We start from the raw sequence: 13448 nt of genomic DNA on the forward strand, positions 1-13448 counted from the left end.
GTGGTAATTCCTATTTGGTTAGACAACACAACACTATATTCTGAAAACGATATCCATCAATAAAGAAGAAAACACAGGTTTACTCAGAAAGGGGCTTCCCATGTAGCTCAGCTGGTAAAGAATCCACCTGCAACGCAAGAGACCTCAGTTCAATTCCTGGGCCGGGAAAATCCAGTAGAGAACGGACAGGCTACCCACTCCAGTATTCTTGGGCTTCCCTGGTGGCTTGGCTGGTAAAAAGACTCTGCCTGCAGTGTGGGAGACCTGGGTTCGATCCCTGGGTTCGCAAGATTCCCTGGAGAAGAGAATGGCTACCCACTCCAGTATTCTGGCCTGTATAGTCCATGGGGTCGCAAAGAGTTGGACACAACTGAGTGACTTTCACTTCGTTTTACTCAGAAAAAGCTCAAGAACGAGGTTAATTGTTTGCACCAGCCTTTGCTTCATTTATACTCACAGACACAGTGAGGTTCCCCCAGGGAATGTCGCGGGCTGTCACATTCTGTTCCTCCCACATCTTCAGAGTTTCATTGCCAGGGTTAGAAGGCTCAACACACACACATCTGAGAAATCAGAATGGGATACAGTTTTAAGGATTCTGAACTTCGTGTTTATATCGTATTAAATCAGTCACACAGTGGAGTAGTTCTTAACTTTATTCCATGTTATAATGCATGGGGAAAAAAAGTGAAAACACTTCAGAAACAATGGAATGGAATGAAGTTTGGCTTATGTAAATAAAACAAAGAAAATGCTTACTTAATGGAACTAGTTGGACACATCCCTTGGGGCAGAACTATTTTCTTTAAAAATTTGGGAAGACACCACCTTTAACATGGTCAGCCTCCATTCAATCTCATCACTTAACCTCCATGGAGCTGCCGCCGCCCCACTGTCCACACACACATCAGGCGCTGAGAACCAGTCCAGTGTCTGCTCTTGTTAATTCCAGGAATTCTAGCAATTCCTTTCTGTATCTTAAGAGTCATCCTTACAGTAATGGGTAAAACACCATTTTTCAGGACAGCACTAGGAGAGTTAAACTAATCAGTATTCAGTTCGTACCCAGAACTATCTGACCTGCCTGAAAAAGCCAGAAACACACACATGAGAAAACAAATCTCTAACTATGGATTTAAAAAAATGAAAAGAACAAACAAAAATATTCTCAACTGGACCATGAGCTGTTTGAGAACAGGTGGGAGGCTGGACTTCGGATTCACTGAGGCCCTGTCATTTGCTAGCTATTTGACCCAAGTCAAGTTCTAACCTTAAAGAGCCTCGGGTTCTTCATACACAAAAGGGGCTATGACACGCATGACTCACAACGACATGAATATTAAGCAACACTCAACACAGTGTCTGCCACAAAATGTCAGCTGAGCAAAGGATTTGCACACCAGAAACTGCTCTAGCCGCTGTCACGAGCTGTGAAAATCATGCTCACGCTTCTTAAAGATCAGAGTAACAGGGAAAGCGAGAAGACAGAGAATTAAGTAAAAAAATACCTAGTTTGAGAACAAAGGTGACGCAAAACAGACTTGGGATCAGAGTGTCGCTAATATTTTCAAGCAGGTCAATATCTTACAGGAAGCTGCAGGCTCCTCCGTCCCCTGTCCATCAAAGCCGGGAGTGTGGAGGACAGCGGGGGAGGAGCAGTGTGACGCGGGGGCACGGGGAGGGGCCAGGAGGAAGGTTTTGGTCACCTGGTTCCTCCGTGAAAGTTCACCAAATGCAGGCTCGAGCTCACATCAGCTGTGCACAGGACAGCAAATATAGGCACCCACCTCAGAACGTGTCATTTTAATCACCTTCGTGACGTTTAAATGTCTGCCAACCCTTTGTAACTATTATAATTACTTCTCAAACCCCATTTTATTTCTGAGTCTTAAAATATTTTCCTTTCAAGCTTTATCACAAAGAAAATAATCCGCTAAACAGCATACAACAGTACACTGAAATTATATTTTAAAATAACATCCACAAAAATTAATGAAAATGCACAACATGAACAATATTTAAATATATGGTGGGCAGTTGCCAAACAACTGAACTTAAATTGGCCAATCCAATTTAAACATGAAACCAAAAACATACACACTTGGACAAATTGTTTCATGGAATAACAGTGACTGAATTTGTTCAGTCACATTTATGTCCACTGAGTGCTTTGGTAAGATCTCACCTGTAACAAACAAGTCAACCTCTGTATTGCCAGTTGGGTAGTTATAGCTTGATATACACCGAGCATCACGTTGCAAAAAAAAAAAAAAAAAAATTTGTTTTCTTTTGCTCTTAAACGTCGGCAAAAATACATTTTAATATTAAGGGAAATAGAAACACTTACGAGTAGCTGGTCAGTTCCTCCAAATTGTTGTGCATATTAAATGCATATGTTTCTCCTAAATGGAAAAGCTTCTCCAAAGCCTCGTAGATGAATATGATGCAGATGAGAGCTGCAAAAGCCTCCTCGGTGAACCGCGTGATGTAGCACACCAGGCTGCTTGCATCTGTTGCAACCAAAACAATGCACAAGAAAGAGGTCCACAGACCAATACTGGTTCTCAGAGACAGATAGGAAAGGTGGTAATCTCTGTTTGGAAAAAAAAATAAACGTGGACACGATCAACATATACACGCTAAACAGTACTGGTACTTAAAATTTCCACAATAAGCAGTAAGAACAGTATAAAAACATGAGATTTCTCAAAGAGAGCATATCACAGAATAACAAAATAATGACTAGAGAAAGCTCTATGTGTTTTTCTTTCTTTTGCTTCAACTGAAGACTAGCTTGTTGTTAGACTTAACAGTTACATTTTACTTATACAAAAGTTTTCCAGTGTAAACCTACCACGCAATATACACTTAAAAACAAAGACCTCACTTTAGAAATCAGTTATGAGGCTTAGGCGACAGACACCAGCCTCCAGGACACCTGGATGTGTGCTGCTCTCTGCGCCCCAGGGCTCAGGGTGACACAGCGGCCACACCCCCGCCCCGCCGTCACACCCCCGACCCCCCATCACACCCCCGACCCGCCGTCACACCCCCTCCCCCGCCGTCACACCCCCGCCCCCGCCGTCACACCCCGGGCCCACGTCACACCCCCTCCCCCGCCGTCACACCCCCTCCCCCGCCGTCACACCCCCTCCCCCGCCGTCACACCCCCGACCCCGCCGTCACACCCCCGACCCCGCCGCCACACCCCCGACCCCGCCGCCACACCCCCGACCCCGCCGCCACACGCCCTCCCCGCCGCCACACCCCCGACCCCCCGCCACACCCCCGACCCGCCGCCACACCCCCGACCCCCCGTCACACCCCCTCCCCGCCGTCACACCCCCTCCCCGCCGCCACACCGCCGACCCCCCGTCACACCCCCGACCCGCCGCCACACCCCCTCCCCGCCGCCACACCCCCTCCCCGCCGTCACACCCCCTCCCCGCCGTCACACCCCCTCCCCGCCGTCACACCCCCGACCCCCCGCCACACCCCCTCCCCGCCGTCACACCCCCGACCCCCCGCCACACCCCCTCCCCGCCGTCACACCCCCGATCCCCCGCCACACCCCCGACCCGCCGTCACACCCCCGCCCCGCCGCCACACCCCCGACCCGCCGCCACACCCCCGATCCCCCGCCACACCCCCGACCCGCCGTCACACCCCCGACCCCCCGTCACACCCCCTCCCCGCCGTCACACCCCCGCCCCCCCGTCACACCCCCTCCCCGCCGTCACACCCCCGCCCCGCCGTCACACCCCCGCCCCCGCCGTCACACCCCCGACCCCCCGTCACACCCCCTCCCCGCCGTCACACCCCCTCCCCGCCGTCACACCCCCTCCCCGCCGCCACACCCCCGACCCCCCGTCACACCCCCGACCCGCCGCCACACCCCCTCCCCGCCGCCACACCCCCTCCCCGCCGTCACACCCCCTCCCCGCCGTCACACCCCCTCCCCGCCGCCACACCCCCTCCCCGCCGTCACACCCCCGACCCCCCGCCACACCCCCTCCCCGCCGTCACACCCCCGACCCCCCGCCACACCCCCTCCCCGCCGTCACACCCCCGATCCCCCGCCACACCCCCGACCCGCCGCCACACCCCCGACCCGCCGCCACACCCCCGACCCGCCGCCACACCCCCGATCCCCCGTCACACCCCCTCCCCGCCGTCACACCCCCGCCCCGCCGCCACACCCCCTCCCCGCCGTCACACCCCCGACCCCCCGCCACACCCCCTCCCCGCCGCCACACCCCCGATCCCCCGTCACACCCCCTCCCCGCCGTCACACCCCCGCCCCGCCGTCACACCCCCGCCCCCGCCGTCACACCCCCGACCCCCCGTCACACCCCCTCCCCGCCGTCACACCCCCGCCCCGCCGCCACACCCCCTCCCCGCCGTCACACCCCCGATCCCCCGCCACACCCCCGACCCGCCGCCACACCCCCGACCCGCCGCCACACCCCCGACCCGCCGTCACACCCCCGACCCCCCGTCACACCCCCTCCCCGCCGTCACACCCCCGCCCCCCCGTCACACCCCCTCCCCGCCGTCACACCCCCTCCCCGCCGTCACACCCCCGATCCCCCGCCACACCCCCGACCCGCCGCCACACCCCCTCCCCGCCGCCACACCCCCGACCCGCCGTCACACCCCCGACCCCCCGTCACACCCCCTCCCCGCCGTCACACCCCCGCCCCCCCGTCACACCCCCTCCCCGCCGTCACACCCCCTCCCCGCCGTCACACCCCCTCCCCGCCGTCACACCCCCGATCCCCCGCCACACCCCCGACCCGCCGCCACACCCCCTCCCCGCCGCCACACCCCCGACCCGCCGTCACACCCCCGACCCGCCGCCACACCCCCGATCCCCCGCCACACCCCCGACCCGCCGTCACACCCCCGACCCCCCGTCACACCCCCTCCCCGCCGTCACACCCCCGCCCCCCCGTCACACCCCCGCCCCCGCCGTCACACCCCCGACCCCCCGTCACACCCCCTCCCCGCCGTCACACCCCCGCCCCGCCGCCACACCCCCTCCCCGCCGTCACACCCCCGATCCCCCGCCACACCCCCGACCCGCCGCCACACCCCCTCCCCGCCGCCACACCCCCGACCCGCCGTCACACCCCCGACCCCCCGTCACACCCCCTCCCCGCCGTCACACCCCCGCCCCCCCGTCACACCCCCTCCCCGCCGTCACACCCCCTCCCCGCCGTCACACCCCCTCCCCGCCGTCACACCCCCTCCCCCGCCGCCACACCCCCTCCCCCGCCGCCACACCCCCGGCCCGCCGCCACACCCCCGGCCCGCCGTCACACCCCCTCCCCGCCGCCACACCCCCTCCCCGCCGTCACACCCCCTCCCCGCCGTCACACCCCCTCCCCCGCCGTCACACCCCCTCCCCGCCGCCACACCCCCTCCCCGCCGCCACACCCCCTCCCCGCCGCCACACCCCCTCCCCGCCGCCACACCCCCTCCCCGCCGTCACACCCCCTCCCCGCCGTCACACCCCCGACCCCGCCGCCACACCCCCGACCCCGCCGCCACACCCCCGACCCGCCGCCACACCCCCGACCCGCCGCCACACCCCCGACCCGCCGTCACACCCCCGACCCCGCCGTCACACCCCCGACCCCGCCGTCACACCCCCGACCCCGCCGTCACACCCCCGACCCCGCCGCCACACCCCCGACCCGCCGCCACACCCCCGACCCGCCGTCACACCCCCTCCCCGCCGTCACACCCCCGATCCCCCGCCACACCCCCGACCCGCCGTCACACCCCCGACCCGCCGTCACACCCCCGACCCGCCGTCACACCCCCGACCCGCCGTCACACCCCCTCCCCGCCGCCACACCCCCTCCCCGCCGTCACACCCCCTCCCCGCCGTCACACCCCCGACCCCCCGCCACACCCCCTCCCCGCCGTCACACCCCCGACCCCCCGCCACACCCCCTCCCCGCCGTCACACCCCCTCCCCGCCGTCACACCCCCTCCCCGCCGCCACACCCCCGACCCCCCGCCACACCCCCGCCCCGCCGTCACACCCCCGCCCCGCCGTCACACCCCCGCCCCGCCGCCACACCCCCTCCCCGCCGTCACACCCCCGACCCCGCCGTCACACCCCCGCCCCGCCGCCACACCCCCTCCCCGCCGTCACACCCCCGCCCCGCCGTCACACCCCCGCCCCGCCGCCACACCCCCTCCCCGCCGTCACACCCCCGACCCCCCGCCACACCCCCTCCCCGCCGCCACACCCCCTCCCCGCCGTCACACCCCCGCCCCGCCGCCACACCCCCTCCCCGCCGTCACACCCCCGACCCCGCCGTCACACCCCCGCCCCGCCGCCACACCCCCTCCCCGCCGTCACACCCCCGCCCCGCCGTCACACCCCCGCCCCGCCGCCACACCCCCTCCCCGCCGTCACACCCCCTCCCCGCCGTCACACCCCCTCCCCGCCGTCACACCCCCGCCCCGCCGTCACACCCCTCCCCGCCGCCACACCTCCACCACCGCTGGCTCCGCCACCACCAGCGTCACCCCACAGTGACTCATTTTCCAACTCAGGGTCAAACAAGTGAGCCTAAAAGAGGTCAGGCCACTACATTCTCGATTTATGTGTGTATCATGCCAGATCAGAATCAGGTTGTTCAGGGAAGAAGGAATCAGAACAAGAGGAACTAGATGAGTCAAACCTGTAACAGCACCAAGTTGTTTCAGGCTAAACATCCAGCTGCAATGCTCTCACTAAAGGGACAGGACTGCTGGGTCAAGTTCCGAGGCCACGGCCCAGCGGCCTGCACTGACCCTGCGCGTGAACAACCCCCGCCCACTGCCTGGCAGAGCCAGCACCAGCCTTCTAGACTCACCACTTTCTAAACTTCTAACAAGACCAGCATACTGTTCAGTACCTAATTCAGATTTAACACCTTCTGACTAGGCTGAAATCTCGTAACACAAAGGATTTTTACTGTCCCTCAAGTGACATGCTTATCAGAACTCAAATCCATGGACTTTATACTCAAGGGGACTGGGGTGACAGCAGGAGCCAGAGGAGGGTTTGCCACACAGTGGCCCCAAAGCATTGAAAAAACATATATATATATACTGATCAGATCCTCTTTTTCAGCTATTAATAAATACACAAAGAACTTTTAATTTAATACAATAATATATAACTATACACTTACATAAACACATGTGAAAAGTGGATAGCTATTACATACCTGCAGAATTTAAATAAAATTTTTTCAAACACTAAAACTGGACCTGTGCTCCCCAATATTGTGAGAGGTTGCCCAGCAAACAACGAGTAGGCAATCCCAGTTAATGATGCTCCAAAAAGAGACTCTATTGCACTCTGTTTAAGGAAAGAAGAAACGAATAAAAGTAATACATCATGAACACATCTCTAACCTACTGTAGTACATGTAAGACATCTGAAAAATAAAAACATTAATCAAGTGGTTTAAAAAAATATAGTAAATGCAACTTTAAATCTCAAACTTAACATTTAAATAAAGAAAATCACAAACATATTTTAAATACACTAGAAAATTGTTTTGCTTTCACATACTGAAGGTGAACTTTTGCAATCAACATTAATTTAAAACAACACTGTGGGAGGCAGGGAGAGTGGGGTACATGGAAGACCGAGACAAGAGGCTTCAACCCCTCTACATAACATGCTTTACTTCTGAAGCCTGTGGTGAGGACAAAGATGCATATATTGTTTTCAATACTGTGGCATGTCCAAAACAGTTCATTTAAGAAAATAAAAAGTATTTGAAGTGTTTGATATGGTATCAACACAAAAAAAATCTACTTCTTCAAATAGATGAACAAGACATTATCACGTGGTCCTATCATTCTCAACTTGATTCCCAAAGACAGTTCCCCACACATTTTGAAGAAATTATTCTAATATGACTGGCTTAACCAATAAATATAAAAAATGAAACGCTTAACACAAATAAATGAAAAATCTCCTGGAAACCATAGAAAAGGAAAACCCACTAAAGTTGGGTTAAAATGATAAAATGAAAGACTCAGAAAAATCTTGAAAGCTAGTAGGCCAGTTTTATTTCACCACCAATGTCACACCCTAACTGACTAGGGGATCAGTTGGGAAGGTGTATAGATTCTGCCACTAGATAGGGAGGTGGGGGCAGAAAGAAAACAGTTTCCATTCACAAACATCAAGGTCAACGGGAATACACGACCAGGAAAGGGAAAGCCTAGCATCAGTAAAGCAAAGAGAAGGCGCTTGTGAGAGACAGTCCTCCTGGGCCTGGAGGCAGCAAGCAGCGGGCAGAGATCAGGGCTCCAGGGGACCAGATCGGAGGAAGCAGCCCACCTCCTGTGAGCTGTGAGCTGCTGAACCGCGGCCACGTCTCCAACTCATCCAGCCCAACTTTCCTCGCCTTTGCATGTGGGTGATGAGAGCCAGGAGAGTTTAATGAAGCAGTGTCTCTGCAAACACCAGCAGGAGCACTGTCTGGCATACGGGGCGCTCTCAACGTCAGTGCTAACAGCGTGTCAGAGTCACTCACAGCAGAGACAGCTAGGTCGTAAATGAGACAGTCAACTCTTAGTATAAAAACAGGGTCAAACCCACATACAGACTTCACTTTTGGCAAAATGAGGAAGCGTTCACGTTAACAATGTATGAACTGTACGAGATAAACATGTTTTCTTGCCCACAGACAAAAAAGACTGTCCTGGAAGACACTGCTTGCTAAGCTGTTATAAAATCCTTGGTTCAATTACAGTCTGTATATTTAGGAATGAATTCAGAGCTCAAATCAAAGGGAAAAAATGTCTAAACGTCATCGAGAAACAGAAAGCAGAGAAACAGAAACAAGGAGATGGCAAATAAAGAAATGCTAATGGCGGTGGTAGGGGTGGGGAGGCGGTTGGTAAGGGGTAGAGGGTGTGGAGATGCTGACGGGCACAGAATGAACTCCCCCCCAAGTGCTGTGTGGAAAAAGCAGACTCTGCCTGGTGGAGACCTTCCTTACTGTTCCCCTCACTGCCACATTCACTAGTTCCTCTACCCAGATCCATTTTTTCCCCAAGTTTTAAGCCACTTCTATGTTCTTTGCCAAAGTGAAACCCATCTTTCCCTGAAGAAATCACAGCCCCACTGTGCTGCCTCCCCCAACCCACATTCAGTCTCCAAGTCATCACCCAGCGGAAGCCTCCCCTTGTCACCCCCTCACCCCCCAGTGCAGGGCGCGGGGCAGTCCCTGCTCAAGTCGCCTCCTTCTCGACCTCTGATTTGGTTTCTGCAAAGTTAAACCGTCCTGATCTCTCGCTCAAAGCTCTGCTGTGCCCTTGTCTAATCTGCTGGGCCACTTCCTCCTCACTCCCCTCCTCTTCCCATCCACCGATGGGGATAACTTCCCCCTTCTCCTCTCCCTTTAAAGTGCTAACCTCATCTGTCTCAGCTTCCCACTCTGGAAACTCTGGATCTACACTTCCTAATGTCTCCACTTTTACCTGACGTTCCAATAAAGCACCTGAAAATAAACACAGCCTATGTCCCTCCATAACCCTTCTGACTTCTCTGCTTCTGTGATTATAGCTCCTACAGCTCTCCCTTCATCTCACTTGTGTGCCGCCCAGCACAGCATGACATAGCAACTGCACATACACTGTCTCATCTTCTCGGTTAGGGCCCCAAGGAGAGAAGACACACGTCCGTGTCTCACCCGTGCCTGTACTCCTCCAACGTCTAAAGCGCTAGCACACACACAGGGTACTAAGAGCAGGATGAGATGGGGAGGCAGTGAGTGACAGTCCGAGAAGAAGCAGCAGAACTTCCATGACGGTAACAGACAAGACACACCTCCTTGGGGACCAGCAGAGATACACACACAGCTTGTGACAGCTGCTTTAAGCAGCTTACTAAAAATATATACCTCTGATATAATAACATAAAAGAGTAACATAAATGAATCTAAATAACCGAAAATAAACTGAGTTGAAAGGAAATTACAGTTGTCAGGTTTACCTCATGTTCAGCTTGTGAAATATTTTAATTAAGCAATTATTACTACTTTAGGTTTGGTTGGTTTTTAAAAACCTTAAGATCTATAAAAAATAAACTTTCTCCAAAGAGTAAATATCATTAAACAAAATACACTTAGGAATCACAAACTGTCTCACTTAAATGCCATTAAAATGTATATAAACAGCAACAAAAAACACTTTCTCAATTTCAGGAAGCACCAGATGCGGCTCTGTAACCACAGCCCCAGTATGGTATTACCCAGAACAAAACATAAAAGCTTTCATTCTAGTCATGTCGATACACAGATGTAGTTTTCAGTTATACTTTCCAGTTAACACTTTGACAACTTTCACACGTTTAGTAACAGCAAAATTAAAGTAAACACCACTTCAAAATCCATCATTGTCCACAATTGTGCTCCCTTCTTCCCAATGGCCTGCCTGGTGGACCTGCCAGGGCAGATGAGTTACTGGTAACCACGTGGCTCTAACTAGTCCTATGATGCCCTGAAGGACACAGAGCGCCCACCCTCCGCCCCCAATAAACTCTCCCACCCACGACCCACCGGGACGAGTTCAGTTCATCTGAAGCCCCCACCCACTCCCCCCACAAGGACAATACAAGCCTTTTACTCAATTGATAAAACCATTCATCCAGCAAGCCATGAAAAACTTTTCTTTTTTTTACCTCAACTGTGCATCTTCTCCTGTTCAAATGGCTTCCCCATGTTTTCCACAGCAATTACCTTTGGGGGAAGTCCGCTTTGGGACGGGTTAATCATGCTGTGGGGAGACTCTTCAAATAAAAGTAGGAATAGTGAGACAAATGCACACAGACACTTGCCTCTGAGGAGCTAAGAGCCTGGCCACTACCAATCTTTGTACTCACTATTCTGCCTTCTGTAGCTTCTCCAAGCAGCCCTCCAAAAGTGATTACAGGAGACATACAGGCACAGTATAGGAAAAGAATCGAGGCCAGGCACTGCAGACTTAATGCATCCTTGAAGTCACTCAAGAAAAAAGGTGCTTTCCTTTTGATGTCAAGTATCAAACCACCAAAAAGCCTAAATAGGTGAGATGAAACTCGTCAAACTGTACACTAGAGGATTCTGGCTGTTCACACTAAAACTATGGGCTACATAAAACTGCTGGCGCCTAGCATTTGTCAACAAAAATTAATATCCTATTTAAATAATGGTATAAATTTTAGAAGACACACTCATTTAATCTAATCCACTGACAGCAGAAAGGTAGATCTCACTAAATTAAAAGAGACACAAACATCTATATCTTACGGACTATATACTGAAAAGACTACAGGCAAAAGACTTATATAAGTAAATGCAATATCAAACACAAATGTGCAAGGAAACGTACAATAAAAATAAATAAAACCTAACAACCCATTTATGAAAATGTGTGTAAGCAATGCTATTAATCATTATCTACATTATAAATCTTAAAAGCAAGTGTGAGAAATACCAGGAATGCAATTATAATATAAATCATAAGTCCCCAAACGCCATTTAGTAAGTACCTGTGCTTAGGTTCACTCAGTAGTGAATTAAATAATTTTACTTCTAAAATTAATACTCCAAACACATAAATATTTCTGGTCTAGAAAAAAGTCTAAAAACTATTTCAGTGTATGTAATTTACTGTGTATGTAGTAAAACCAGTTTGTATATTAATAAAACAAAGATGTTTTAATTAGTAAATTTAAATCTGTATTTGTGCATCACATCCTTCTCATTTCACTGTTTCTTCAGTCAGACTTTTGGATGCACCTGACCTGAAAGCACTCCACTACAAAACAAGCTCTGTGAGGAGCGGGGACCTTGTCTTACTCACTGCTACTCTCTCCAGGGTTAGAACACTGCCTGGGGAGCAGTAAGATACTCAATAAATACTGGTGACAAACCAGTAACTCAAAAAGATTGTGCGACTTATAAAATGTATAATCATTTAAATCCCTACTGCAGAAAAATACACCCAAAAAAGTTAATATTATGCTTTCAAAATACATCAAAAAGGTTAATCTCATGCTTTCAAAAGCTTTAGATCAGCACTCCTCACCCTTACTGGCACCAGGGGCCAGTTTCATGAAACACAGTTCCCCACAGACTGGGAGGATGTGAGTGTGGGGAGCAGCTATAAACCCACCGCTCCCCCCAGCTCTGAGGCCTGGCTCCTCACAGGCCGTGGACCAGTGCCGGGGTTGGGGACTCTTGCTCTAGATGTTTCAAACTTTACCATTCTAGCTTTTTCCAAAGTTAATACTGAAATAAACCTAAAAGTACACTGACAGCTGGAATAAGTTATCCTATAAATAATATGACAGCAATGGGACTGAAAAATCTATAAAGGAAAGGGTGCCAACTTGCAATAAAAATAGTGCCAATGATAATCTAGTTAATGAAACTGTTATCATCAAGTCAAAAATTTATATGAGATTCGCAGGTAACATGATCAGTAGGGGCCTGGCTTTGTACTTCTTAGTGACTAACCCTACCTCAGTTTGAAGAAGTAGCAATGCTAATAACTCAAACAAGCACCTTTCGCATGGGGGCACAGGCTTACTCTAGTATAATTCAGAGACTACTACTATTTAAGATTCAAGATCTTTAGCTCATAGAGAGCACCAATGGGCAAACAGTATCACTATCCACATGCTTGCTTCTCAACTATGACAATACCATGATATTTTTCTATCTCTACAAAAAATTCTAAGACACTGTTTGTACCTGGCAATATTTCTATTTTTTTATTCCAAGAATTAACTTCTGCAACAATTTTTCTAACTAGGTTTCCAGAGATTATATGCTTGTCTGCCTGGTTTTACATTATCTCATGATACGCTGCTCACGGAAGAGTTTTACATCTCTGCATACACACAACACGATGGCTACAATTCCTCGCTTCCCACTGTTCTGACTGCCTATGAGAATGGCAATAGGACGCCACACTTTCCTCAAGAAATCTTTTGTACAGCCAATTAAGTTAACCTACTACAGAACTACAATATTCTTAACATATGCTACATAATGTTTTTGTTTTAAATTAAATCCTAGTATACAGAATCCAATATATTCTAGTAAGCTATTTAAAAATACGTATTAATTATCCTTAACATTATATACCTATGAAAACAATAAATATTTTTTAAAATATGGAAAAATACTAGACAAAATTAGTTTCCAAACACTTGCAAAGAAAAAGCATATTTCTGCTTTGTCCATCACATCAGTTTCTAGCCCCCAAGAGATGCCCGCATGGAATCAGCGACTGTACCCACCGTCCAGTCCTCTGGAGCTCGGGCCCCGCGTGGTGCGCTGCCTCCTTCGGGGTGTCACCCGAGCTGGGGGCAGATCCATTGGGAAATACAGGAATCTTTCTCTTTTCCTGCATTTCACAAAAAAAAAAAAAAG

The 13448-nt window shown here is 51.9% G+C and overlaps 1 protein-coding gene across 7 annotated transcripts in view; it reads right to left on the reverse strand.

The window, feature by feature from the left end:
- SLC4A7 (solute carrier family 4 member 7) overlaps window positions 1–13448 on the reverse strand; it is a 120405-nt gene that overhangs the window by 30581 nt on the left and 76376 nt on the right. For all 7 annotated transcript variants that reach the window (XM_061127642.1, XM_061127640.1, XM_061127639.1 and 4 more), the window contains 5 exons: window positions 13316–13422; window positions 10910–11084; window positions 7233–7366; window positions 2348–2593; window positions 458–563 (listed from right to left, as the gene is read on the reverse strand). In XM_061127642.1, the coding sequence (XP_060983625.1) occupies window positions 458–563; window positions 2348–2593; window positions 7233–7366; window positions 10910–11084; window positions 13316–13422 (768 nt within the window). The remainder of the gene's footprint in view (window positions 1–457; window positions 564–2347; window positions 2594–7232; window positions 7367–10909; window positions 11085–13315; window positions 13423–13448) is intronic.

The sequence above is a fragment of the Dama dama genome, chromosome 24 (genome assembly GCF_033118175.1).
Source record: "Dama dama isolate Ldn47 chromosome 24, ASM3311817v1, whole genome shotgun sequence".
Lineage (NCBI taxonomy): Eukaryota > Metazoa > Chordata > Mammalia > Artiodactyla > Cervidae > Dama > Dama dama.